This window comes from Zerene cesonia, chromosome 11 (assembly GCF_012273895.1).
Source record: "Zerene cesonia ecotype Mississippi chromosome 11, Zerene_cesonia_1.1, whole genome shotgun sequence".
Lineage (NCBI taxonomy): Eukaryota > Metazoa > Arthropoda > Insecta > Lepidoptera > Pieridae > Zerene > Zerene cesonia.
The window spans coordinates 9,200,003-9,224,716 of NC_052112.1; the positions used below are offsets into that span (position 1 = coordinate 9,200,003).

A 24,714-nucleotide genomic window follows, 5' to 3' on the forward strand; every position below is an offset into this window, starting at 1 on the left:
CGCCGCTTGCACACGGGGCACACGCGCCGGTTCTGCGTCAGCCACGGGTCGATGCACTTCGCGTGGTACGCTGCAACACAACGCCTTCATTTTACTCCCTAACAATTATAAGTCGTAACTGCCCTAATAAGTCACATTTCATCATGGGTATAGATTGCGTATTCCTTGTCAAGCTGCTCCCTCTTATTCCCCGGCGTAATTTTCCACATGAACACGAATCAATCGATAAAAGACTCTTACCACACTTACCATTAAATCATCGTTATATTGTACATAATATGCATTGTATGTATACATAATACATACGAAACTTGAATAAATCTTTCCATATTTGTATGGTGGACTACGTACCGTGCGCACAGGGCAGCACCCGGAGCCGCTCCCCCTCCTGGTAGTCGTCGAGGCAGATGGCGCACGTGTCGTACGGGTCGCCCTTGCTGAACTTGCACGTGGGGATCTTCTTCAGCGAGCGGTTGGGCAGGCGGTGCCGCCTCGCTCGCCGACGGTCCTTTATGCATTTCACTATCTGGAATCAGAGGTTATCGGTTGCGTATTGTTCTAGTATTGCTATAAAAAATTGAAGAGAATAGAATGAAAAATAAGTACCATCTACATAATCAATCAAGGTAAACAGGGGTAATTCGAAACAATCTCAATAAACCATTAAATATGTTACACTTATTTATGTTTACTTTTTGTAATGACAATATTCTTTTTTATAAATATATATAAAGTTATTAGGATTTTATTCCACCCCTGTTCACGATTGCCCTGATTTACTATGTAGGAGGTAGTTATTTTTAGTACGTTTTTTGAAATCTATATTAGTACAATATACAATTGGATACACTTTATCCGCTTCCAAAGTATGAATTTACAACATTTAAAACCCTTCAGAAATACTTTTAAAAATAATGTCCTAATTGTAAATACTATATTTTAGACAGGATGTCATATCACAAAAATTAATACAAGCATACAATATGTATTTAGCCTGTAACCATTTCGCAAACTCACTCACTCACTCACCATAAATATAAGTATGACGATAAGACACAACACCACCACGATGGCGAAGGGCAGCAGCAGGTGCGTGTTGATGTTGAACGGCAGGTCGCCGTTCACCATTATATAGTAGCTGGAAACGTTCATGTCCTGCGTTAATAGCATCGAGCGCGACAGGGCGACAAATCAAAAGGAAACTTATTGCCGTTGACATAAGTACCAAAATTGCACGATAAAAATGCAGAGTTCGAAAAGTTTACGTCCCGCGTTAGAAGCATCGAGCGCGACAGAGCGACAAATCAAAAGGAGACTTATTGGCGTTGACATAAGTACCAAAATCGAACGGTAAAAAATGCAGAGTTCAAAAAGTTTACGTCCGCGTTAAAAGCATTGAGCGGGACAGGGCGACAATACAAAAGGAAACTTATTGCCGTTGACTTAAGTACCAAAATTGCACGATAAAAATGCGGAGTTCAAAAAGTTTACGTCCGCGTTATTAGGAACGAGTGGGACAAGGTGACAATTCAAAAAGAAACTTATTGCCGTTGACATAAGTACCAAAATTGCACAATAAAAAAAGAAAGAGCGCTAATAGTTCATGTCTGCGTTAATAAAAACGAGTGAATATCTATTATATACATTCACCGAAATGCAATGCAATTGAATGCTGGTAAAATTTCTAGTCTTTTAACATATCTTAGAAAAACTTTGTAGATAGCTCATATTACATTCTCTCTACGTAGAAATAAACAATGAACCCTATTCACTATGAACCGAAATTTTATCAGCATTAAGATGAAACGCATAATCGGATTCAGATTATCGATTGCGAACCTGAATTTTTTTTTTTTTGTTGACAACGCCAAGAAGTTTCCTTAGTGGATAATTAATAAAAATACACAAAGTTTATGTTAAAAAACCTACCGATTTATATAAATATACTCTTCGGATAATATAAGCCCGGCTAGGTCGCTCACGAACACCGACGGGATGGCTATCCCCTCGGGGTCCTTCGCTGACATGGTTTCTGTAATTTCAAAAATAGATATTTAAACATATAAATAAGATCCTGACTGCCTGTATGTTCAAAATAACCGTTTGATTATAGTGTTTGACAGATATGAATGGCATTTTTTTTCGTCGTCTGTACGTTTTAGGTAATATCTGCAACCGATGAACCGATTCAAATTGAGTTTTGACTGGAAGATAGAGGAGATTACAGGGCAACATGTAGGTATCGCTAAATTCCCACGGGATTGATGTAAAAAAAAAACTTAATTCAACTTAGCGGACGAAGTTGCTTGCACACATAGTCTAAATATAACAATTTACCTATTATTTGGCAGTATCAATAAAAGACAATGACCCTTCATTTTTAACGTAATTAAGTAATGACTAATGAAACTTGAATACATTATAAACATGTGAATGACCAATTAATTGTAAGCTTTCTATAATGAAAACGATTTAAAGGTCAATTGGAATGTGTTTCATAAAAAAAAAAAATGTTTTTTTTTTTTAAATCATGTATATATTTTCAATGCATTGATCATGTTGTCATCATTAAAAGTGAAGATATTTTAAGTATAAATACAACATATTTTATGTGTTTTATGTTATAGTGTTTTTCATTTTTACATAGAATTAATACATCATGGATTCAACAGTGCTTAGTGTATAAAGTCGCAATATTCTCCAAACTTTCTTTAAAAATTATGATTTTTATATATACATTGCAACGAAGCTGCATTTTAACATCTATATATATTAAAAAGATCAATACCCTCAGCCCACATTCAATGCCCTATCACAAAAAGCAGTCTTACAAGTTCAGTTTTGTCGTTTTTAGTGCCATTTCCTTACAAACAAACAATATATATATATATATATATAACATACACAACTTGCAGAGTGCAATGTGCGATAAAACTTATGTCCGCATAACTGTTGCACTCATTTGTTTATACTTTATCTTCACAACTAAACGTCTTTGGCGGGAACGTTTTGTAACTATATTATTTTATATTCCTTGCTATTGTAGTTTGGCTTGGACTTAGCGTGGTTCACGATAAGTTGTAGAACTAAAAAACAATAGATTAATTAAAATTGAAACTTTGCAGATATATAACTTACAAAACATTTTTTAAATTATTTTAACTATCATAATATTTTATAATTTCGTTATTAAATTCTTTAAATAGCACAATATTTCGATTATATTCTACACTAGTGGACGCCAGCAATTTCGCCTACGGTGAATGTGAATTTTTTGCTGGCAATCCGTTTTTAATTTCTCAGAAAGTTCCTAAGAAAACGTATTTGAAATTAGTCGCAACTACTAAAGAGAATTATGGCCTGAACCCTCATACCATACTGTCTCTTCAGAGGAAGATATACGCAATGGTGTGGTGATTAGAACGACAAAATAACAAAATAAAAAGAAATAGTGTGAGTTTGATATTGCGAGTATAAAACATGTACTTACTGGACATTAGATTGGTTAGCCGAGATTCAAAATAATACGTAAATAATTTAAAATTATAAAACATTATTCTTTCACAATTCAAATTGGTTTTAATTACATTTAAATATTATTTTCATTATAAAAACAACGTCGTACGTGTAAGATATGGTATATACAACAGAAGAGAGATAATCGAAAAAAATAATCTGTACATTCAATTAAGCGACTCATATAATTCTAGGTACTTGTTGTGTTTCATTCGCGAGATAATAATGTTCATGTGTTGGCGTTATGTTGTTGGTATTTAATTGCTAAACAACTTTTGTTAAAACTGTTGAAATATGGCGAGATGTGGTAATACTACTATGTAAGTATGTATCTTCATTTATTTCATAAAGTCTGAATTATGATAAGCAGTGGTGGCTCAGTGGTGAGAACTTCGGACTTCAAAATCGATAAGTCGGAGTTCGAGACCGGGCGAGCGTGCAGGAAATAAATTGATTTTTCAATTTATCTGCGCATGTAGATAATATCACCACTCCTTCAAACGCCGTGAGGAAACCGGCATGTCCAAGAATCAAAAGTTCGACGACATATTGTGACATCTGCCAACCCGCACTTGGTAAGCGTGGTGGATTATGGCCTGAACCCAGCAGTGGGAACATATACGGGCTGATGATGATGAAAGTCTGAATTACTCATCAAAATCTGATATAAGCATAAAGGTATCAAAATAACTAGGTTTTGTTACGAAACCCAGTTTGAAGTTGATTTGTGAACAGAATCAGATATTCGAATAAAAAGTAATAATTAATTAAACAATTATTTTATTTCCTTCCTTCTTTTCTCTCATATTAAAGCTACTTGCAATAATAACGAGCGGTATAAAGTCATTTGAGTGTTTATTAACTGGAATACGAGTATAACCATATATATTACTAGCTGAGCCCCGCGGTTTCACCCGCTCAAGTCTGTATCCCGTAAGAACATCGGGATAAAATGTTGCCTATATATAATATCATTTGAGGAAGGCACCTGTATACATTTTTACCAGTTGTAAGCTCCAGCTGTCTTCGTACAAAATTTCATTGCAATCGATTCAGTAGTTTTTGCGTGAAAGAGCAACAAACACATACACATCCTTACAAACTTTCGCATTTATAATATTAGTCGGATATGTCCGTTGTCTGTATGTAGTTAACAATTGATTTTTGATACTGTTTAGTTTCAAAGTAAACGGTTAAGATAATGTATGGTGGAGTATCGATAAGATTATTTATCACGAAAGGTTTAATTAAAGTACATGATTCATAATAGCTTAATCATATTCAATATAGGCAATATATACATATATTGCCTATAGCATTCAGGGATTCAACGGAGAATGAATTTCTGAAATCGATATAGCGGTTCCTAAGATAAGCGCGTACAGACAAACAAACTCCTCTTTGACAAAAGAATAGATTTACAATCGACATAACCGCCTAACTATGTGGCCAAATTCATCTCCCTTAGCACAATTGGGTTAACGATTTTATTTTCGTTAAATAATATGTAGTTAACATAAAACGACTTATATGTAAAAAAAAAAACGGTTGCCTGGTAGAGATGGCTTTTAGCCATAAGGCCGCCATTTGTATACTACTTTTAATTTTTAGTTGCTTTTCTTAAGTTTATCTCTGTTTTTTTATTTTTTAAGTGTGCAACAAAGAATAAATAAATAAACAAATTGAATAATAAAAAAAGCTGATTTTTTCGTATCAGCCGATGAAGTAAATCATCGTGAAAATACCGACATGTCATGAAGAACCAAGAACTCAAAACATTAACATCAACCCACAATTCACTAGCTTGTAAGATTAATCCTTCGAGAAGGCCTGTATTCCTGCAAAAGGAGCAAGTATTGTACGAGACTGATAATGATTACTTATTATTGTGTAATATACACGTTACCTACATTATATATTACATTCAGTACAACGTGCGCCAACTAAAATTACATTCGAAACGCACACGCACACATGTCAACAAATACATATTTACGAGTGACGAGTCCACGACCTGCCTCAATTAGCTACATGTGTGTACAAGAAAGGGCGATACGTATTCTACGACGTTGAATAAAATTTAAAATTCATAACAATTATATTGAAGTAAAGCAAACATTAAAGCGCCTCCATCTGTTTGTGTTTCACATTCGCTTCAACTGTAAATCGAATGTGGAGCAATTTTTATAAAATCATGAATTTAAATTTAATGAAAAGGTAAAATTTATCATAGGCTACAATTGCTGAAAACAAAACTTCAAGTTCTAATAAATAAAGTAATTCTGTTCATTCGTCGCCCGTTAAAACTTAAACAGCTGGAACATTTTTTATAAAATTTGGCGAACCGATAGATGAGATCGAATGAACTGTTATAAGAAACGGAGGAATGTTATAACATTGCCTCAGTCAGAACATACTATGTAATGTAAAACTTAATATGTCTCGACAGCGAAGAGCCGAGAGAAGCCACATCGGAAACACTATTTTTAAATAATTTCTAATAACTCACGGAAACGACCGATTTATCCATGGTCACAATCCAGTAACACAACATGAAAATATAAAAATAACAAACACAGTGTAATGAGTGCTATTAACTTCAAGCACTGCGCCGTACTGTTATCGACGCGGGGATGGCCTGATAATAATGAGTCTGCCTCATCCCAACACTACATGTAGTTCAATGGACATTATAAATAATCGTTGTTATTAGATAAGGTGGGTATAAATACTAAGAGAAGAGCTCAGAATATTTTTTATGCTATATTTAGCAAAGGCAGGTATGCCTTATGGTAAGCGATCACTACCGCTCATGTATAATTGTAAAGGCGTAAGGCCTCTTTGATTGCGAACTTTGCAGAGAAGGTAAAAGAAAATATTGATGTAAGGTATAAAGGACTGAGAAGGTAAGGAAAAGGACCTCGGCCTCCGGCTTCCCACTCTATTAGTCAGCTAGTATACCAACAAACAGTGATGCTTTAAGAGGATTTCTACCCATTTTTCATGTTAATAAGATAACATTTTTATGATTGATAACGCACTTAGACTGGACAAAAAATACTTAGCCAAAAAAAACCTAAGCTACTAATTTTTAATTTTATAGCATTCAAATTCTTTATAAATGAGAAATGTATAAAGAATAGAAAAAATTCAAGGAAAGAAGAAATTCGATCATGAGGCAGGTACACGGTTAGCCAAGAGGCTAGGCGTTGCTACGGTTTGGCAAAAACATGCGAGTCTCCCGTCTCGTGGTAAATTTTTTTCTATTCTTTACAAATTTCTCATTTATAAAGCATTTCAATGCTATAAAACTTAAAAATTAAAAAAAAAGCAGTACTGCTACTAATTTTTCAAGAGAGTAAGGTAGTCCCGTGCCAAAGTGTACCGAGGGTACAGAGTGGCACAGATATATACACCAAACACACATACCAAGGTCGCTGGAGTTAACGTTGTGCACGATGGCGCAGTCGAAGCCGGCCGCCTGCGCGTTGCGGACCTTCACCTCGAAACTGCAGTTGAATCTGGCGGGACAATCCAATTATGGGATCAACGTATACCCCCCAAGGGTTATATGAACATCGTATAGTAATATGAAGGTTAAGAAATAGATGCGTTTTAATGAGATGAGCGTGTTTGACTGAGCTAGATAGATACATAGTTTTGCCGTCATAAATATGCCTTTATTTAGCATTCAAACAGAGATACAGTAAAAAATAATTAGAATAATAAAAAGCAAAAACATAATAATGCCATAATATTCACCCATAGTACATAACTTTACTTTTCGCGCACCATGCGATCAAATCGTTAAACATTCAATAAAATAATTATTCTAAATAAAAAAGTAAATCGACTTCAAATTGTAAGAATTAGACCAAATTTAAACAGAACCACATGACATAATAACAACAGCTTTCGCAAACCGGTTCACCCAGTAAAAAGTTATGTAACAAACACAACATAAAGCAGTCGAGTTGATAACCTCCTTCTTTTTTGAAGTCGGTTGACAAGGCTTTAACGACGGGCAGGATTACTTTAAGATTAAAGATGCTCACCTAGCAACTATGACAATCCACTTCCCGGTGAAGTTATCCACTGTTGGCGGCTTCATCAGCGGCCCGCAACCGTCCGCCGGCTCGCCGGGGACAAGGAAGCCGCGCAGGCCATCCGGGGGCACCTCGGGGCCGAAGCTGGCTGGCATGTCCCGGAATTCTTCTGCTATCTGTGGACGGATGTACGATTAGGTGTAAGGTAAGAGAAGGTACATAAGATATTTTTAAGAAATAGAACTCTTTCGGTTTCATGTGCCTAAGGTGTCCCTTACCACGCGAATTGAGATGATTAAGAACCATCACAACTAATAGGTAACATTATTTCAACGATTACAATATTGCATCGATGGAATGGATTTCAATGCTATAAAACTAAAAATGAAAAGAAGGTAAACAATAAATTGTATTGATTGAATACAACACACCGATATTAAAGTAATCATTATAATCGGGTTCAATCTTAAAGTGATTTTGCGCTATTTTACCTGACGCGAGTTTCCTAACCAACCAACAAGAACGGAACTGTTAAATGCTACCCCCTCGACCAGGAATCCAATCATTTTTCACATAGAAGAATATACATAGCGAAAAAATCTACAAAAAAAATGATATCGTCCCGTTCGTTCGTTCGCTCAGTTCAAATAATAATCTATTTGTTGAGGCGTTAGGTCTGCTATCGACCTTACGCCTCTCCAAATGTTCATGGGTACCTACCACCGGGTAGCACTTACCATCAGGCGACCCACCAGCTCCATTGCAGACTATGACATAAAAAATAAATAAATAAATTTACAAATTTAGTTTATTGTTACAACAATAAACTAAGCCGTATTCAAGAACAGGATCAAATTTAAAAAGGACAAGACGAAAGGCACCAGCTTACAAATAAAAAAGAAGTATAAAAAAATCCGTTCAAACAATCGAAAGTTCTCGAGGTAACAAGTACAAAAAAAAACTCGTTCTTTTTACTTGAAATACTTACAAAATGCTGAAGTCCCACAAACTGCAGAACTTGGATCGCGTTCATAGCCAGGCGAGGTTTCATTTTGCCGCGGAATTTTAGCACTTCACATTATAATCTCTAGCACTGTTTTAGCGTGTCAGCCTATCCCGCATTTACCAGGCCCAGACGCGTTTTCGGTATTCATATATGATTTATTTACTCCGTATTTACTTGGGCTTTCATTTAAAAACCTTGATTATACGATAAGAGATGCGATTATATAAATTACACTTTAATTTACACTTGACCTTAAGATTCTGTGTGAAATACATTCAAGGAAATTCAGAAAGATAGCTTCATCCGAAGTTAGGCAAAACATTCGTTTAAAACATCTGTTTTTCATTGAATTAATCTGAATATTAAAACATTATAAAACTCAACGCAGACTTCAATGATAAATTTAATCATTGCTTCAACTTAAAGTAACTTTACATAAAATAATTATACTGTTGTTTATTGTATAAGTTATTCGGTTTTACTTTAAAACTTATCGCATTATGCAGTTACAAAAATATAAAAATTAACAGGTTTGCCGCTTTTTTTTTCAAGGGCGCCTGCGATAAACATGTTTCGATATATTATAATCCTTACTGATTATTTTGCTGCATGGTCGTTTTAGAAATTTATTCCTATGACAGATTAATTACAATAAAAATAATAACATTGTTTTAAGGGAGAAGTCACCGACAACCGAAACACAGTTCCCAACTAGTGGGTCGTATAAGAGATGTATTTTATTTTATGTCAATAAATATGGTTTTTATTTTAAATAAGCACCAAATAATTTCATATTTATTTATAATGAAATCAATTTAATAATTTAATGCGTGTCCAAATGGAAACTTTAACGCTAACAAAAATGCTTCATATTATTCCATTAAATAAATGCCTAAGCGAAACTGTTTAGGAATTAGATTTTTTTAAATTATTTTATCAAATATATACCATATTGCTATGCTTGCTATGTATTGGTTAAAAAAAAATAAGTTTTTATCACAAAACAACGAATGTCAGCACACCGCAAACAATCTTGAGTCTCGACCATTTACAGATAATCTGATATCGCAGAATTTAAAAATGACTAAACTGTATTTAAAAATGACTGTATTTAAAAATAACTAAAAATATTGCATTTGTTTGTGTAAATTTAAATATATTATACATAACTATATTTAAATTTGAATGTATTGTACATGTTCGTACATTTAAATAGGTGGATTTGGATTACTTTTTTCATATATTGAAAAAAAAATTGTTTATGTATGTCCATTTCATAGGGTGTATAATTTGACAATACGGCGTCCGCTTATTAAAAAAAAGGGGGAGGTGATTTGCTTTTTCATTATCTTAAAAATATGTATATATCAAATAAAATATCGTAAAAATGCCATTATAATATTATGATTAAATTATACAAAAATATTGGCCCAAAAAAATAAGTCAAATTGTGAGATCTAGGCCAAATTTAAATAGAACTAAATGGGAGGCACCAGTTTCCAAATTAAAAAAAAAAACGTAAAATCTTATGGGGTAATAAACACAAAAATACAGTCGAGTTGCTAACCTCCTCGTTTTTTTTAAGTCGATCAAAAACTTAACCGCAGCAACTAGCAGTCGGGCAGTTTGTTATATGTATATAATAATATTTTTTTGTTGGTTCAATATAAAGTGAAACATATAAATAAAATAGAAATTACAATATCTATATCTACGATAGTTGACACGACATGAATTTATTATAGACCCTCTAAAGTAAAAAATATATGTGTAATCTAAAACAGAATTAAAATAAATTGTATCTAAACATTAAAATAACCGTATAACTTCATTGCAAATATTGTAAGTCTGAGAAATAAACCTCTACTGTCCCGGATATAATCATTTCAGTTATTTTCCATAGATTCTTTTTTTTAAACGTTTCAAAAGAGGCCTCTATATTTAAAACAACTATTCGCAAATTAATCAAAACGACCATTCAGTAACGAACAGTCGATCAAGCACTTTTAACACAGAAAACACTACTATAAGAAAGTATTAAGAGATTCGCACCAAACACCCACGTACCACCGTTACTAGTTACAATATTACTAGTTACTTCTAGTTATCTATTGGAAATATTCCCTTAATGATAGATAAGATAATGGCTTCACAAACACTGGAGAGTCCAGTGGCATTGACTTGGTCATAAGCAGCCTATTATGTTTCTATAGTGAGGTGTGGGACCAAACAGAAGGGCCTCTCGCCATGCTGTTATCGCATTATAGGAAACTGAATCCAAACTGAACACATTTTCATCGAATACGCAAGATATCACTCTTATAATTTTTTGTGACGTGTAAACCTTACGTTTAAAAATCTGTTTAGTTATTTTTTATGGTGAATCTCGATGTTAGCCTGAGCCCTGAAGGGCTATTTCATAATAGCGCGCACGCTTAGATAAACTGAAGGTTCATCTTGAGATAGCGACATGCTCAAGGGCGTCCCCCCCTCAACGGGGATCACGAACCTCAGCATGGGCTGTCACATGAATGGAGGGGGCTGGTTTGGTGCTAATCGGTCTACATGCAGTTAGAACTTCACTAAGGGTTCCGTACAAAAAGACTAAAGAGCAACTGCGAAAAGAATTGATCACCCATAAATTTACTAGCGCGCAAACCCAATCTCCACTTTTTATTATTTCTTATTATAGTGATTACAGAAATACATAATGGTTCAACACGGTTCACGAGTCGCACGGCGTGGAGACAGACGGACAGACGGACGAACGGAAAGACACACCGACAGCGAAGTCTTAGTAGTAGTCCCGTTTTTTAACTAGCAGTAATACGTTAATAGTTTTTAAAGCAAGCAAGAAAAAAACAATTATAACGAAGTTTTATGAACGACCAGACAGTAAGATACTTAAAATGAACATAACGTAAAATTATTACAATCATTATAATGAGGTTGGGTTCATACTAATTAATGATTTATTGCCTTGCAAGCAGCGTTACATTGTAAGTATAGTAAATTTATCTAAAACTAGTGAGTCTTATCTTAATACAATGTCCAATATCCATTGGAATTAGGACTTCATGCTAACTAAGTAGAAGTGACTCTGTCTGTCTCTTCTTCTCGCCAGCACTGAAGCGATTTGGATGAAATTTGATCAAAAGATAGTTTGAGACCGGAGACAAAACATAAATATTTGCTATTTATTTTATAGATTTTATTTAACACGCCATCCGCCCCGGTCATCCATGGTACGTTCTTTCTCTCTCATAACTATGAAAGAATGGTAATATTTTTTGAATAAAAGAACTATCCAATGTTATAAAAAATGAATTGCACTGTTTCAAATTTATCACATTACGTAAATAATGTCGCTAATAAGTAGGCGTCGATCACATAAACAACTAGGTTTAAAAGCGTGTACTCACGGGTGGTTTACTAATAGGATTGTGGACTAAGTCGCTACTTAGTGCCGAATTACATAATGCTTAGGTGTCAACATAGTGGGAAGCAAATGACCCGTGTTTTTAAAAAAGGAATTTCTGTCATAGAATCGAGTTTTTTATCGTGTTACACGAGTTCAAGCTTTTGGATCAAATGTAAGAACAATATATCCGATCCAAGGAAGCGATTTTATGATATGATTTTTGTGACTGGATATAGTTTGGAGGCTAAAGAAAGACATGGACAACTTTTCACCGCGTCGATATATCTCATTCGCACAGGAATTTATGTTTGCTTACATGCTTACCTTTTATTAGGAACTAGCTTTTGCCCGCGGCTTCGCATGCGTTAAATTTGGAGTAGTTTAATAGATGTTATACATACAAAACTTCCTCTTCAATGACTCTATCTATTAAAAAAAAAACCATCAAATTCCGTTGCGTAATTTTAAAGATTTAAGCATACACAGGGACATAGGGACAGAGAAAGCGACTTTGTTTTATACTACGTAGTGATTCTCAATTGGCCAATAATAGACACATTAGAACAGCGTCGAAAAGTGATGAAGTGAATCACTTACATTGATAAATACGTTGCGTTACTCACCGTATGCGGTAGATCCTGGGTGTACACAATAACATTGCCTTTCACATATGTCAGGAAGCCCAGCAGGCCGATGAGGCAAGAGTTGATAGATGGATGCATTGTTCTAGCTCATTCCATACACCACTGATTAAGTTTGGCGCGCTTTTACGTAGATCCTTCTCGGCTTTTGAGGTTTTCTCATTGTTCTGTGCACTGTAAAGATGATTGGTTTTTATTTATGTGTTATTTCCCATATAACATAATATACGATCAATAAAAATATATAGCACCGTTATATGGTGTGCAGTGTCGATGAAACAATTTAATAGTGTAGTAACAGTACGGACGTAGCTACACCCATGCGTAATAGGTACTTTACATAATACATTATTCTATTATAAAACATAGGCCGATTCCCAATTATATAGAACAATTTTAGGCAATGTAATTGTATTTTTAATTATTTATATATTTTAGCATTAAATTCAATTCATAAATATTTGTGGACATATATATAGGTACAGCTTTCTATCCTTTAAAGAATCATCCATCCATCAAAGAAAGTCGCATTAATACTAGGGTACCAGAATATCTGTATCGTGTCAGAATAAACTGGGCAAAATAAGTATATCACGAACTCGGAACTTGTATTTACATTTATTATTTAAATAGTGAAGTTGTTTTCAGAAAATATGTTGATTAATTATGAAACCAGTTTTGGAAGGAATGTTCTTGTAATGTAATATCTATCATAAGTGGTTAATAAAAGGATAGCTGTTATGAGTTCAATGCTTCCAGCATTTTGCGATACAAACTGTTTTATATTATGACTAGCTGTGCCACGCGGTTTTATTCACGTCGTACATGATGTTATATAAATAATAATAGTTTAAAAAAACTAAAAAACACGCTTTTATAGAAAACCGAACTAAAAAATAGAAAACATATTTTGCAAATTGAAAAATAGAATAATTTTATCAAATTAGTGTATTGTCATCGGTCCTCAATAAATCTACAAAGTTTGAACGAAATCTGGCCGTTTAAAGTGGGTCAAAATCGCGCCCAAAGAAGTCGGTTACAAACAAACAAACATACAAACATACAGGTGAAGCTAATAAAAAGCGTGTAAAAATAGCCTTACAGTCTCCCTCAATTAATGGTTTATTCAAGACAAAAAATTGTATTCAAACCAGTAGAACCTGATATAAATGTGTGCAAACTGCAAAGAGACAAACAAACTATTCTGCTTTATTTTTAACAAACGGTCCGCCCCGACTTCAACCGTGGTACGATTTTTCTCTCCATAAGATCCTTCCTTAAAATATTGCCCAATTTGTCGAGCCGTTCTCAAGTTTTACGCTTAGCAACATACTTGGCGATTCATTTTTATTTATATAGATATAGACGCTTATGTAAAACAAGCTAACTACACTGCCACGTTTAAGTGTGGCTTCTTATATATACAGATGAGGAACGAATTATAAAACCAATATTTGAAGCAGGTTTTGCCTTTAGCAAAAATTAAGCTCACTATGAACGAACGTAATTTTAACATTCATAATAAACATTAAATCAAATCAAATCAAAATACTTTATTGTGAACCAAGTCATGCAGAAATAAATTCTATAAATAAACTCTATAAAATCACAACAGGCGGTCTTATCGCTAAAATAGCGATCTCTTCCAGACAACCTGGTAGACAAGAAGACGCTATTCATATTTAGTAAAAAAAAAAAACATTAAAACATTTACAAAAAAAAAAAATTGAAAATTCTGTATGCATTACTGATTAATAACCCATTTATATCAATCACATTTGAAGTTATATTGTATTAAATATAAGCCAAAAACCACTGTTCTTCCTACTATCCTATCCTATCTTAATAATGTTACAAATGCGAAAGTTTGTGAGGATTGCAATGAAATTTTGCAAGTAGATACTGGACAACTGGATTAACACACAGGCAACTTTTTATACATATATTACAACGCGATACGGACTTACGCGGGTGAAACCGGGGCGCAGCTAGTTATTAATAAATAAAAGCTTAAAAGGAATGTGTTCAAAATCACAAGATTCAGAAAGTATAATTGTAGACTTTTTAGCTAAAAAATAAATAGTCCTAAAAGTCTCCATTATATGTTTGTCATATATATATAATTATAAAATACATATAAAATCTAAATGTCTACTTTTGTCTGATGAATATTTAAGGTAATTAATTAAGTCATTTTCATTCTAAAAAAAACTGTCCCATTTATTCCATTTTATTTGTTGAATATGGATTTATCACTTTCTTAATTATTAGAATAAAAAGAAAAAAAATCAAACAATAGCATACAATAACAATTAGACGTTTTTATTTCGGTTTTTGCTTAGAAGGAGTACTGTTTGTTAGGTTGTTGGCACCTTTTGCTGGGTCGTTAGACTCTGAACTCATTGAACCCTTAAATAACTCTGAAATAGGTGCTTTTAAATTTTCGACAGAAAATTTATTTACATAGATTATCATTAATTTCGAATCATTATTAGTTTTATTAAGATGGAAATATAAACATGTGTTAATACATCATTGTCTTAAATATTGTTTACCGTAAAAAATTATTCAAAATCAATTTAATCTACAAAAAAAATATGATGTATGCAATAAGGATAATAAAAGAAAAAAAAAACATAAAAATACTAAGTGTAGTTTTTAAATACACCTAACCTACCCCAACCCATCCTATCAAATGCCCATTTCACAATATAACAGTTCCACATCTATAGACTGAAATGTATGGAAATATTATGATTTAAATTGTATGCCATATGCATGGTCACAACTTTTCGCCAGATTACAATCTCGCAGAATGGATTATAATCTAATGGTGTTTTCAATATTAAGGTGGCATCTATGGCTATTTGCCCACTTAAGTGTAATTGTACAAGCAGGAAGCAGCAATTACATTGGTATGCACACACTAACCCAGATAAAAACCACAGCGGACACTAAACATTGCAGGGCTTCCCATTTTCTAGGTCTCTCGGCTCATCCCTGACCAACACAAAGGTTAGGGGTGAATACTTGTGGCAATAAGCTAGACATTATTTCAGTTAATACTGTCATTTTGTTATAATTCAATAGTGTGCAGAAAAGTTATGTACGTTTAGTACATCTTAATTTGTTAGAATCATATCTAAATTTATTTCTCTTAACAAACTAAAATTCTGAACTTTTGTTTTGTTTATAACCTAATGTAGAATTAACTATTTTAATGAATATCATATGGACTGTGATTTGAGTTTCTCCAAGTGGGTTCAAAACGAATTCTGTATTTTTCAAATTTCAAATTACTGTATTTTTGATGTTAAATGTCAAATTCTCAGATATAACTAGCAGGAAATCTATATTCTAAATTTCTTACACCAGTGTGTGTGTCACAGAACATCACCCAAGTGACGGATGGGATTTTAAAGACATTTTTAAGTCTGAGAACATGGATAGATATTGATAAGATTGCTTGACAGAGCAACAACTGTAATATCAGCAAAGTTAATTTTATTATAAGCCAATAAATATACAATATGAACAACTATTATATGCAACTACAACAAGTATATTGCTTTTGATTAAAATACATGTATGTTTATATAAAAGTAAAAAAACATGCAATTCAAAACATATTTAAGTATGCTGGGCTCTTTATAAGTACATATGGGCTTGATAAATATATCATCTTATCTAAATGTTGTAAAGTTTTGGAAACATATGACCGTTTGGGTTATATGCACATTATAAGTAACTTTTCTATTGTTAAGGTCAAATAATGAAATTGAATACATACCTATAAATAACAAGTGCAATCAAACAATGCAACTAGCATCAGTACAGTTATGAAATACAGCACAAAACACGCATTATATATGCTTGACTGATATTAAATTACGTGTTTCAAAATTCCTAAGAACTTTTTTACACTCGCGTTACCTCGCGTACCATATTTTCATCTTAATCACTTATCAAAATATATTAAGAACACTCAGATAAAGATTGGCACAGATAGGTCACTGTATATTCTATAACTCGAAATTGTTTGCAAGTGATAACAAAGCAGTGTCGTAACAAAAACATTGAACACGAATGAACATTTCAACGTGTTGTTAAAGTGAGAAATGAAGCCCGATCTTCGATATGGGACGTGGAGCGCTGGTTTAATTCAATTTAGCGTCGAGACACACATCCCAGCAATGAATCACGTGTTGACAATAATAATAAAATTCATTTAGTTCAACATTATTATGGGTGCATACACCTATCGTACAACTTCATCCATTATTTACATCTAGATAGGAATCACTTGTACTTACGGAAATTAGAAACAAATCGGTCTTTGTATACATGAAACTTGTAATTTTGCGAAAATTAACACTATTTATGCGAGGAATCGATAAACTGATAAACTTTAGTTCGTTTTAATTACGACTGATTCACACTTAAAAGGAAAAAATGATGTCAACTGTCATATCGCTTGACAATTACAATGTCATCGTAAACGTCAAAACATTAGTTTTTTAAATTATCTTAAAACGTAAGATACTTAGTCTGATAGTATAGTAGTACTATAAAATATATTATACTGTATTGGTGCGGGGTTATAGACATTTGATTTCAAATCCACCGCAAAGATTGGAAGTAATTTTTACACGCGTATTTAAATTGACGATACGATACTTTATGAAGTGTTTTACGAGTTTGCTGCTATTGCGTGTTTTCAAATAGACGTAATGCATTTTTTAAGCAAACTCAAAATTTGCTTTGATCGCATATTTGAAATGTAAGTTACACAAAAAGACGCAATTAAAAATTTAAATATTCATAAGCAAATATACATCCAAACTGAACCGCTAAATTAAAGTAACAGGCGTGGTTGTTAGCGATCAAAATTTTTTGAATTATGTATTTATAATTTACGGCACACTAGAAAATAGTGTTACGTAAATTTTTTTTTCCGTTTTTTTTGCAAAAAAATCCTTGATGCATAACATAGCATGATTCAATAATATGAGTGTGTATACATATATTAAATAAAAGTGCTCTGGTTATGATGGTGTAAAAACATGAAGCGACAAAATAATGATAGATTGTTAGAACTTATAGGAAAATTGGTTTAGAGTTTAGATTATACCATCTCTCTCCAACACAAAAATATTTTCTTAGATTTAACATTTTCTTCTGGTTTCCTTTTATAACGGAGAAAACAAGGAATGTTATTAAAAAAAGTCGCCTAACTGTTAAATGATTGCCGCATTTGAGTATGAGCCATGTTTAGATCAAAGATGATAAGGACATTTACACCAACAACGATTTTTATTTCACTGCCTAACGACCGATTAAACACTGAAAGTAAATAGCAATGTTACACAATCGAATTAAACATAAATAGTGATCAAGAGTCAATCATCAGATAAGCTACGCTTCGTGTGATAAATGATCGATTAGACCAATTTTATCAACTATGATTCGGAATTTTGTTGATTAATTATTTTAGTACAATTTACAATAGTTTATGCTCGTGCTGTAAAATATAGTTAAAAACAACATTACATATGATTAATTTCTTGCATTTAACATACATTTTTGTGTGGACTTAATATCTTTAAGGGTAAGTTTGAAGTGAATAACATCTGTCCTTGGCCACATGATGTCAACGTTATGAATAAATGGCTATTAATAAAAACCATCTAATTTATATAATATGATAGATAGCTCAGGTACCTAGTAATAGAATAAAAATAAGTACACTGTGATACACACGAGATAAGTACACTATGTAAATTTTAGGTAAATGTAGTCCTTAAATCCTTAAAGTCCTAAAATGTATACGAATATGTATACTAATATTAAAGAGCTGAAGAGTTTGTTTGTTTCATTGAACATGCTAATCTTAGGGCTGCCTGGTTCGAATTGAAAATTTATTTTTATGTTTGATACACCATTTATCGAAAAAGGATCTAGCAATATAACATCACGGTACGGCCAATAAAAGTAAAGCAGTAATGGAAAATATTGCAAAGCGGAAAAAATATTCCTTTAAGCGCATACGAAGTCGCAAGAGTCAGCTACTTGAATTCGAAGCAATAGCTTTAAATTGCGGAAATAAAGTACACTGATGCGAAAATAAATCAAATTATGCCACATTAGACTCTATTATGGACATTACTGGAAATTTGTTGAATACCTCTTAATTTTAGATCTTTTATTTCCCGTAATTGAAATTGATACCAGTTTTTTATGTATTTCAGATGAGTCCCAAAGAGGAATCAGATAATATTGGTTCTGCCTTGGAAGCAGTAATCACCAGTGTTGGCGAAATAGGGCTGTACCAACGCATCCTTTTTATAGGGATGCTACCGTTTGGTTTCGCCTGGGCTTTCACGTATTTCGTCCAAATGTTTATCACAGCGACCCCGCAGGAACATTGGTGTCGTGTGCCTGAATTGGCATCACTAGATTTGGAGCTCAGGTAATTTACAAAATAATAAAATATATTTGATTCAAAATATGTAATCAGCGTTTTGCGTAGATATGTTATTATAATTATGTATTTGTTTAAGAATGCTTGTAGATATATCTATGTGGTATAAAGCACACAACTACACCAATAATAGATAAACTCTTTTGAACTAACAATAAGTTGAAGATTTTTTTGATTTAGACACTAATTAGTTTAAGTTGCTATACCTGCAAATTACAGAGTAAGGGTAAATAAAAATAAAAAGCAAACTTGAGTATATGCTCATAGAAATGAATGATGTTTCAGACGACATCTGTCGGTACCCAGCACAGGAGATTACGATGTAGATAGTTGCATGGTGTTCGATGCGAATTGGACTCATGTGTTGGAGACATTGCGACCGCCCGAGACTAACACACCACTTATTCCCTGCCAAAATGGTTGGGAGTTTATCTTTGAGGATATTCCTTATTCCACTGTCGTCAGCGAGGTTTGTTTAACAGCTTTTCGGTAAACATGTATAACAGAATCTTTTAAGGAGTTAGAGAAGTAAAATAAAATAACATACCTTTATGAAGAAAAAAATGGACCTAAAAGACATAATGTAATTAGAAATATGAACCAATGAATAAAATAATATATCATAGCAAATACTGAAAGAAAGTTTATAAAAATAACATAGGTTATATCTACTTTTGTTACAGCGTGAATGGGTTTGTGACAAAGCTAGCTTGGTGCCTTGGGCGCAGTCTATTAGTTTTCTTGGGTCCATCGTTGGTGGCATACTATGCGGTACATTAGCTGACAGATATGGAAGATTACCCGTTCTTATACGTGAGTAAATTTGTATCAGTATTGGTCATTAAGAAATAGAAGATATCATAAATAAATAGATAAATTCTGATACATTGGCACCGTGTGAGGAAAATAATATGTGGTAAATTAGTGTGTAAAGTGGTGTGGTGGTATTTCTTTTTTTCTCCGACTAGGGAGGTTCGTCGACCAGTCTATTCAATTGAACGACAGTTTGGTTAATATGGTTAATCGTAATTTTAATTGCGTGATTCAGGAATAGGTATAATTTCGAAAGTTTTCCTAGCGAAGAATTAACATAATTTTTATTATTGACAAGATTGAAAGCTGTATGAACACTGGCCAGATTATGCAATAAAGCGTTAATTAACTTTATGGAGTACATTTGTATATATGTGCTTGTTTCCAGTGGCCAACGCGTTGGGTGTCATAGGCAACATTGCTTCGATGTTCACGACAGGATTCTGGGACTTTTCAGTTTGCCGTTTCATTGCCGGAATGTGTGTGGACAGCTGTTTTATACTTATTTTTATACTTGGTAAGTTAATAGGAAAGTATTGTTGATTGTTAAATATAAGATAACATCATAATTATGCTAAAGCATTTGATTTGCACAGCTGTTTGCACAACTGATTTTTTTTTGTAGTTTGTGCTATCTTTAAATCCAATGAAATATGTATGCTTTATTCGCTTTTTCTAATTTTCTCACGATATTTATTTTTCACGATAACAACATATAAAGACCCATATTAATATTTTCAGTATTAGAATATGTGGGAACAAAATACCGTACTTGGGTGGCCAATTTATCCATTGCCTTCTTTTTTGGAGGGGGTTGCATTCTGTTGCCATGGATAGCATTGTGGGTCTCAGATTGGAAGTTGCTTATGATCGTTACGTCATCCCCTATGATTGTGGGATTTTTGGCGCCTTTTGTGGTGCCGGAGAGTGCAAGGTTTGCTTCTATCGTTTATATTTTCCACTGTTTGTTTTTTAATTATTATTGTTAAGATGTATTAAATCAATGGGAAATGAATATTGAATTTTCAAATATGAGAATATATAAGTCCATAATATATATCTAAAACATAAAATTCTCGTGTCACAGTTTTCATTGCCATACTCCGGCTTGACCGATTTTGATGAAATTTTTTGTGCTTATCCGGTATCTATGAGAATAGGCCAACATCTATTTTTCATACCCCTAAATGATAAGAGTAAGTCAGAACAGCGTTTGTCGGGTGCAGCTAGTATATATATACATATCGCGGTAGCGTTAGACGGTTTTGCTGTGTCATCGCAAAATTCTTGTTACAGCAGAGAATAATAAATACAAGTGTCACTCTCTGGCTCTAATGAAAACACCCACGAAGCATTGTGGCAACGAAGAAAAGCGAAAGATTAATTGACTAATTTATTCTAATCATTAACTATACAAAACAGTCTGTGTACGCTCAATTTACCTATATCAAATTTAAAATTTAAGGCACGTCAATACATTATTAGCTACCTTTATTAGTTCAATTTTCAAAATTCTTTATCAAGTCATAAGAGACGAATTTTTTATGCATACTTTTAATTTTTTTAGGTGGCTCGTGTCAAAGGGTCGGATTGATAAAGCGATGGAGGTTCTGAAGAGGTTCGAAAAAATCAATGGAAATAAAATACCTCAGAATGTGATGGATCAATTTGTTGTGAGTTTTATGTGTTAGCACATACCAAACTATTTATAAAATGAAAGATATTCAAAGGAACCTTTTTGATGAGTAAAGCTGGAGTAGATCCCAATTTTATTGCCACTAGTAGTCCACCCCCGCTTCGCTCGGCACATACGTAGGTGGAAGAATTTTTTTTAAATCAGTTCAGTTGTGCGTGAGATTATTGCGTTCAAACAAACCCTTCGATTGTATATTATTATGCATAGATGTCGCCTTTAACTACTTCTATAATTATGGAACACATTTGCCAGTATTTTTTCTTTATTATTTTTTTAAGCAAGCAGCCAAATGCACCAAGGTCGAAGATGAGGGCATCGCCCTGATATTCAAGACTGCACCCCTACGTCGTATGGTCATATTCCTCATCTTCACATTCATATCAGTGGCTGTAATGTTCGACAGCATCATCCGTTTGTCAGAGAACCTTGGTCTAGACTTCTTTGTGACCTTCTCTGTTGCGTCCGCGACGGAGCTGCCATCTATTGTTGTTCTTCTGTTGCTTTTGGACAGGTATGTTTTTAGATAATTTAGTACCTATTATAGTCTGTGTGTCGTGACGTTTTGAAGGTGTTTTTTAATACTAGTAATCGTGAGGCATTAACATGAGTGAATATAAATCACAGTTGACTTGTTTCATTGTTCATAATTGTTGCAATGCACATCGTTAAGTATGCTTTTTTTATTCCCTTTGCCAAGTATAAATTTATTGGACTATTAGAATTTTGAGTTGAAAATATATGTTTCATATATTTCATGTTCTAAGGTTGTTTATTATTACGATATGTCATTAGAAATTTTTTTAACTTTTCAGATTAGGACGACGATGGCTGGTTTTTGCACCAATGATGGCTGCAGGTGCCTTATGCCTCATAACTGCGTTTGTACCTAGAGGTGAATTTAACGCAATTTTATGGAACATTTTGAATACAAGGACGAACACAACAATTTCTTAACTATTAACGATATTATACTAAGAGTAGTTTTAAAACCACGAAAAGAATAATTCTCCAATTTTTTCCAATAGCTTTCAATGAAGGCAATCTTATTTCAATATGTAAAGCTAAATAGGTATATCTTTTTTAATCACTTTTTTCTTTTATATAAACTTCTGACTGAAAAGACTTGTGACTTCAATTTTAAACGGATCACTGTACTACAATACTTCAAGTCCAAAGCGAATATATTTTATCTAGGCAGGTGTGCTCCTATAAAGAGAAAGAATCATTTAATATAAAAAACAGAGTTCAGCATTATAATATTTTTATAACAGACATTCCCAGGAACGACGAAGGCTCAGGACGGAGATTATCGAAGCGTTTCGTTTTTCAGGTGTAATATCAGTGTCGCTGGCAGTAGTGGCACGATTCTTCAACAACATGTCGTATTTAGCCATTACTCAATGGACGCTTGAGCTGATGCCGACGGTGGTGCGTGCTTCGGGCGCGTCTTTTGTACATATAAGCGCGTTCGCTGCTGTTATTGTCACGCCATTCATTGTGTATTCTGTAAGTTGACGGTTTTGTTATTTTACAGACTAATAATTATGAGGAACAGAGTGTTTATACCCGACTGACCGAAGGAGGTAACGTTTTAGTGGGTTGTGGTGGAATGCTCGTATTCATAGGCTATATAAATTAAGAAAATGGTGTCCGTAATCATAAAAAGGGGAGTTGAGTTTGTTTTTTTCCTTATCCTCTACTTTTACCTGTATGGAAATCAAAAGAAATATTGTGAAAAGAGCAAAAGTTGGCAGTTGGTACTTTGTTTCCATAATCACAATTCTTGTTTTAAATGTAGTTTTTTGTTAATAACTCCTGATTTTTCTGTACAATTTGCTTATTTATTCCGTCTATGTATTCTATGAATAAGTTAGGTTGCAAACCTCTCTACAAAACATGTCAAATATTTTCTATAAATTTTCACGTTAAACTTGATATTCATTATTCTTTTTTTGACCATAGAAGGCATACAAATATAATCAAAATAAATGAAGTCAGATCCATTATAGACATTATTATCAGCCACTGACGTCTAGATATGTCTTAAAATAATCAATGTCTAACATTAATTTAATAATAGTCGGGAAATTTATTAAATATTTGAATACATATTGCGTGATAATTTTCAAGTCATGGGTGATTTTAGAAAACTAGTCTGTTTGGATGTCGGAGATCATGGCTATTGTTTTGTGATGAAAAGGCATTTACACCACTTCACAAAAGTACGAATTTCGTAAATATTGTACTTATTATTCTGTGGTAGAGGCACAGCAACGTTAACAACACGCCGTGTAAGTACTACTAGCAAATAGTAGAGTAAACTGTCGAAGAAGGTAATAAAAAAATAATCTAGTAGTGAATAATGAAATACACGAAAGCATTTTCATGTTTCTCAGATGAACACTTGGTGTGGTTTTATTCTTTTTTATAATTTTACACGATGTATTTCCCGCCATTTCGTAATACCTACCTAAACGTTTCATACAACATGGTCACGGCCACAGAGTAGGTAATTAGTCACGGCAAGTCTGACAAAAATCGAATCGAATTGCAATTGAATCGTGTTTCAATTTCGGTACAATGTGTTAAAAAAAAAAACTAAAAAAAGAAATTTTTTTTTTTTTTTATGTCATAGCGGGCAACTGAGCTGGTGGTTCGCCTGATGGTAAACGATTATCACCGCCTATGAACATTCGCAAAGGTAGTGCCTCTGCGAATGCGCTGCCCGCTTTTAGTGGGTAAGGGAAAAGGAACGAATTCATGACAGGAAAGAAGGAATGGACTGGGACGGGTGAGGAAAAGGAAATAGGCCTCCGGCTTCCCCACTCACCGTACGAAACACAGTGGCATGCCACTATTTCACGCCGGTTTTCTGTGGGGGTGTGGTACTTCCCCGGTGCGAGCTGGCCCAATTCGTGCCGAAGCGTGCTCGACTCAAATAAAAAGAAATGCTTCGAGTTTTCTTAATCTTCTACAGGACCGCGCATGGGAAGGTTTGTCGCTAATCATAGTAGGAGTTGTGGGCCTTAGTGGGGCTTCTCTGGCGCTGGTGCTTCCGGAGACCAAGGGCAAGAGGATGCCGCAGACTATGGAA

At 33.7% G+C, this 24,714-nt stretch overlaps 2 protein-coding genes across 3 annotated transcripts in view; one reads left to right on the forward strand and one right to left on the reverse strand.

Moving 5' to 3' along the window:
- The window catches only part of LOC119829937 (E3 ubiquitin-protein ligase RNF13), a 20,747-nt gene extending 3,649 nt beyond the window's left edge, over nt 1-17,098 (reverse strand). The window contains exons 1-7 of one of the 2 annotated variants that reach the window (XM_038352676.1): nt 16,944-17,098; nt 12,613-12,804; nt 7,572-7,738; nt 6,946-7,037; nt 1,930-2,032; nt 1,030-1,138; nt 352-526 (exon numbers count right to left, since the gene is read on the reverse strand). In XM_038352676.1, the coding sequence (XP_038208604.1) occupies nt 352-526; nt 1,030-1,138; nt 1,930-2,032; nt 6,946-7,037; nt 7,572-7,738; nt 12,613-12,711 (745 nt within the window). In that variant the 5' untranslated portion in view covers nt 12,712-12,804; nt 16,944-17,098. Of the gene's footprint in view, nt 1-351; nt 527-1,029; nt 1,139-1,929; nt 2,033-6,945; nt 7,038-7,571; nt 7,739-12,612; nt 12,805-16,420; nt 16,776-16,943 lie in introns of those variants that run through there. The other variant, XM_038352678.1, reaches the window with a different exon arrangement.
- A 1,780-nt stretch (nt 17,099-18,878) lies between these two features.
- LOC119829860 (carcinine transporter-like) overlaps nt 18,879-24,714 on the forward strand; it is a 6,955-nt gene continuing 1,119 nt past the window's right edge. The window contains exons 1-10 of the mRNA XM_038352558.1: nt 18,879-19,099; nt 19,397-19,580; nt 19,795-19,924; nt 20,313-20,441; nt 20,666-20,858; nt 21,492-21,597; nt 21,899-22,131; nt 22,433-22,512; nt 22,951-23,126; nt 24,598-24,665. Of these exons, the coding sequence (XP_038208486.1) occupies nt 18,879-19,099; nt 19,397-19,580; nt 19,795-19,924; nt 20,313-20,441; nt 20,666-20,858; nt 21,492-21,597; nt 21,899-22,131; nt 22,433-22,512; nt 22,951-23,126; nt 24,598-24,665 (1,520 nt within the window). The remainder of the gene's footprint in view (nt 19,100-19,396; nt 19,581-19,794; nt 19,925-20,312; nt 20,442-20,665; nt 20,859-21,491; nt 21,598-21,898; nt 22,132-22,432; nt 22,513-22,950; nt 23,127-24,597; nt 24,666-24,714) is intronic.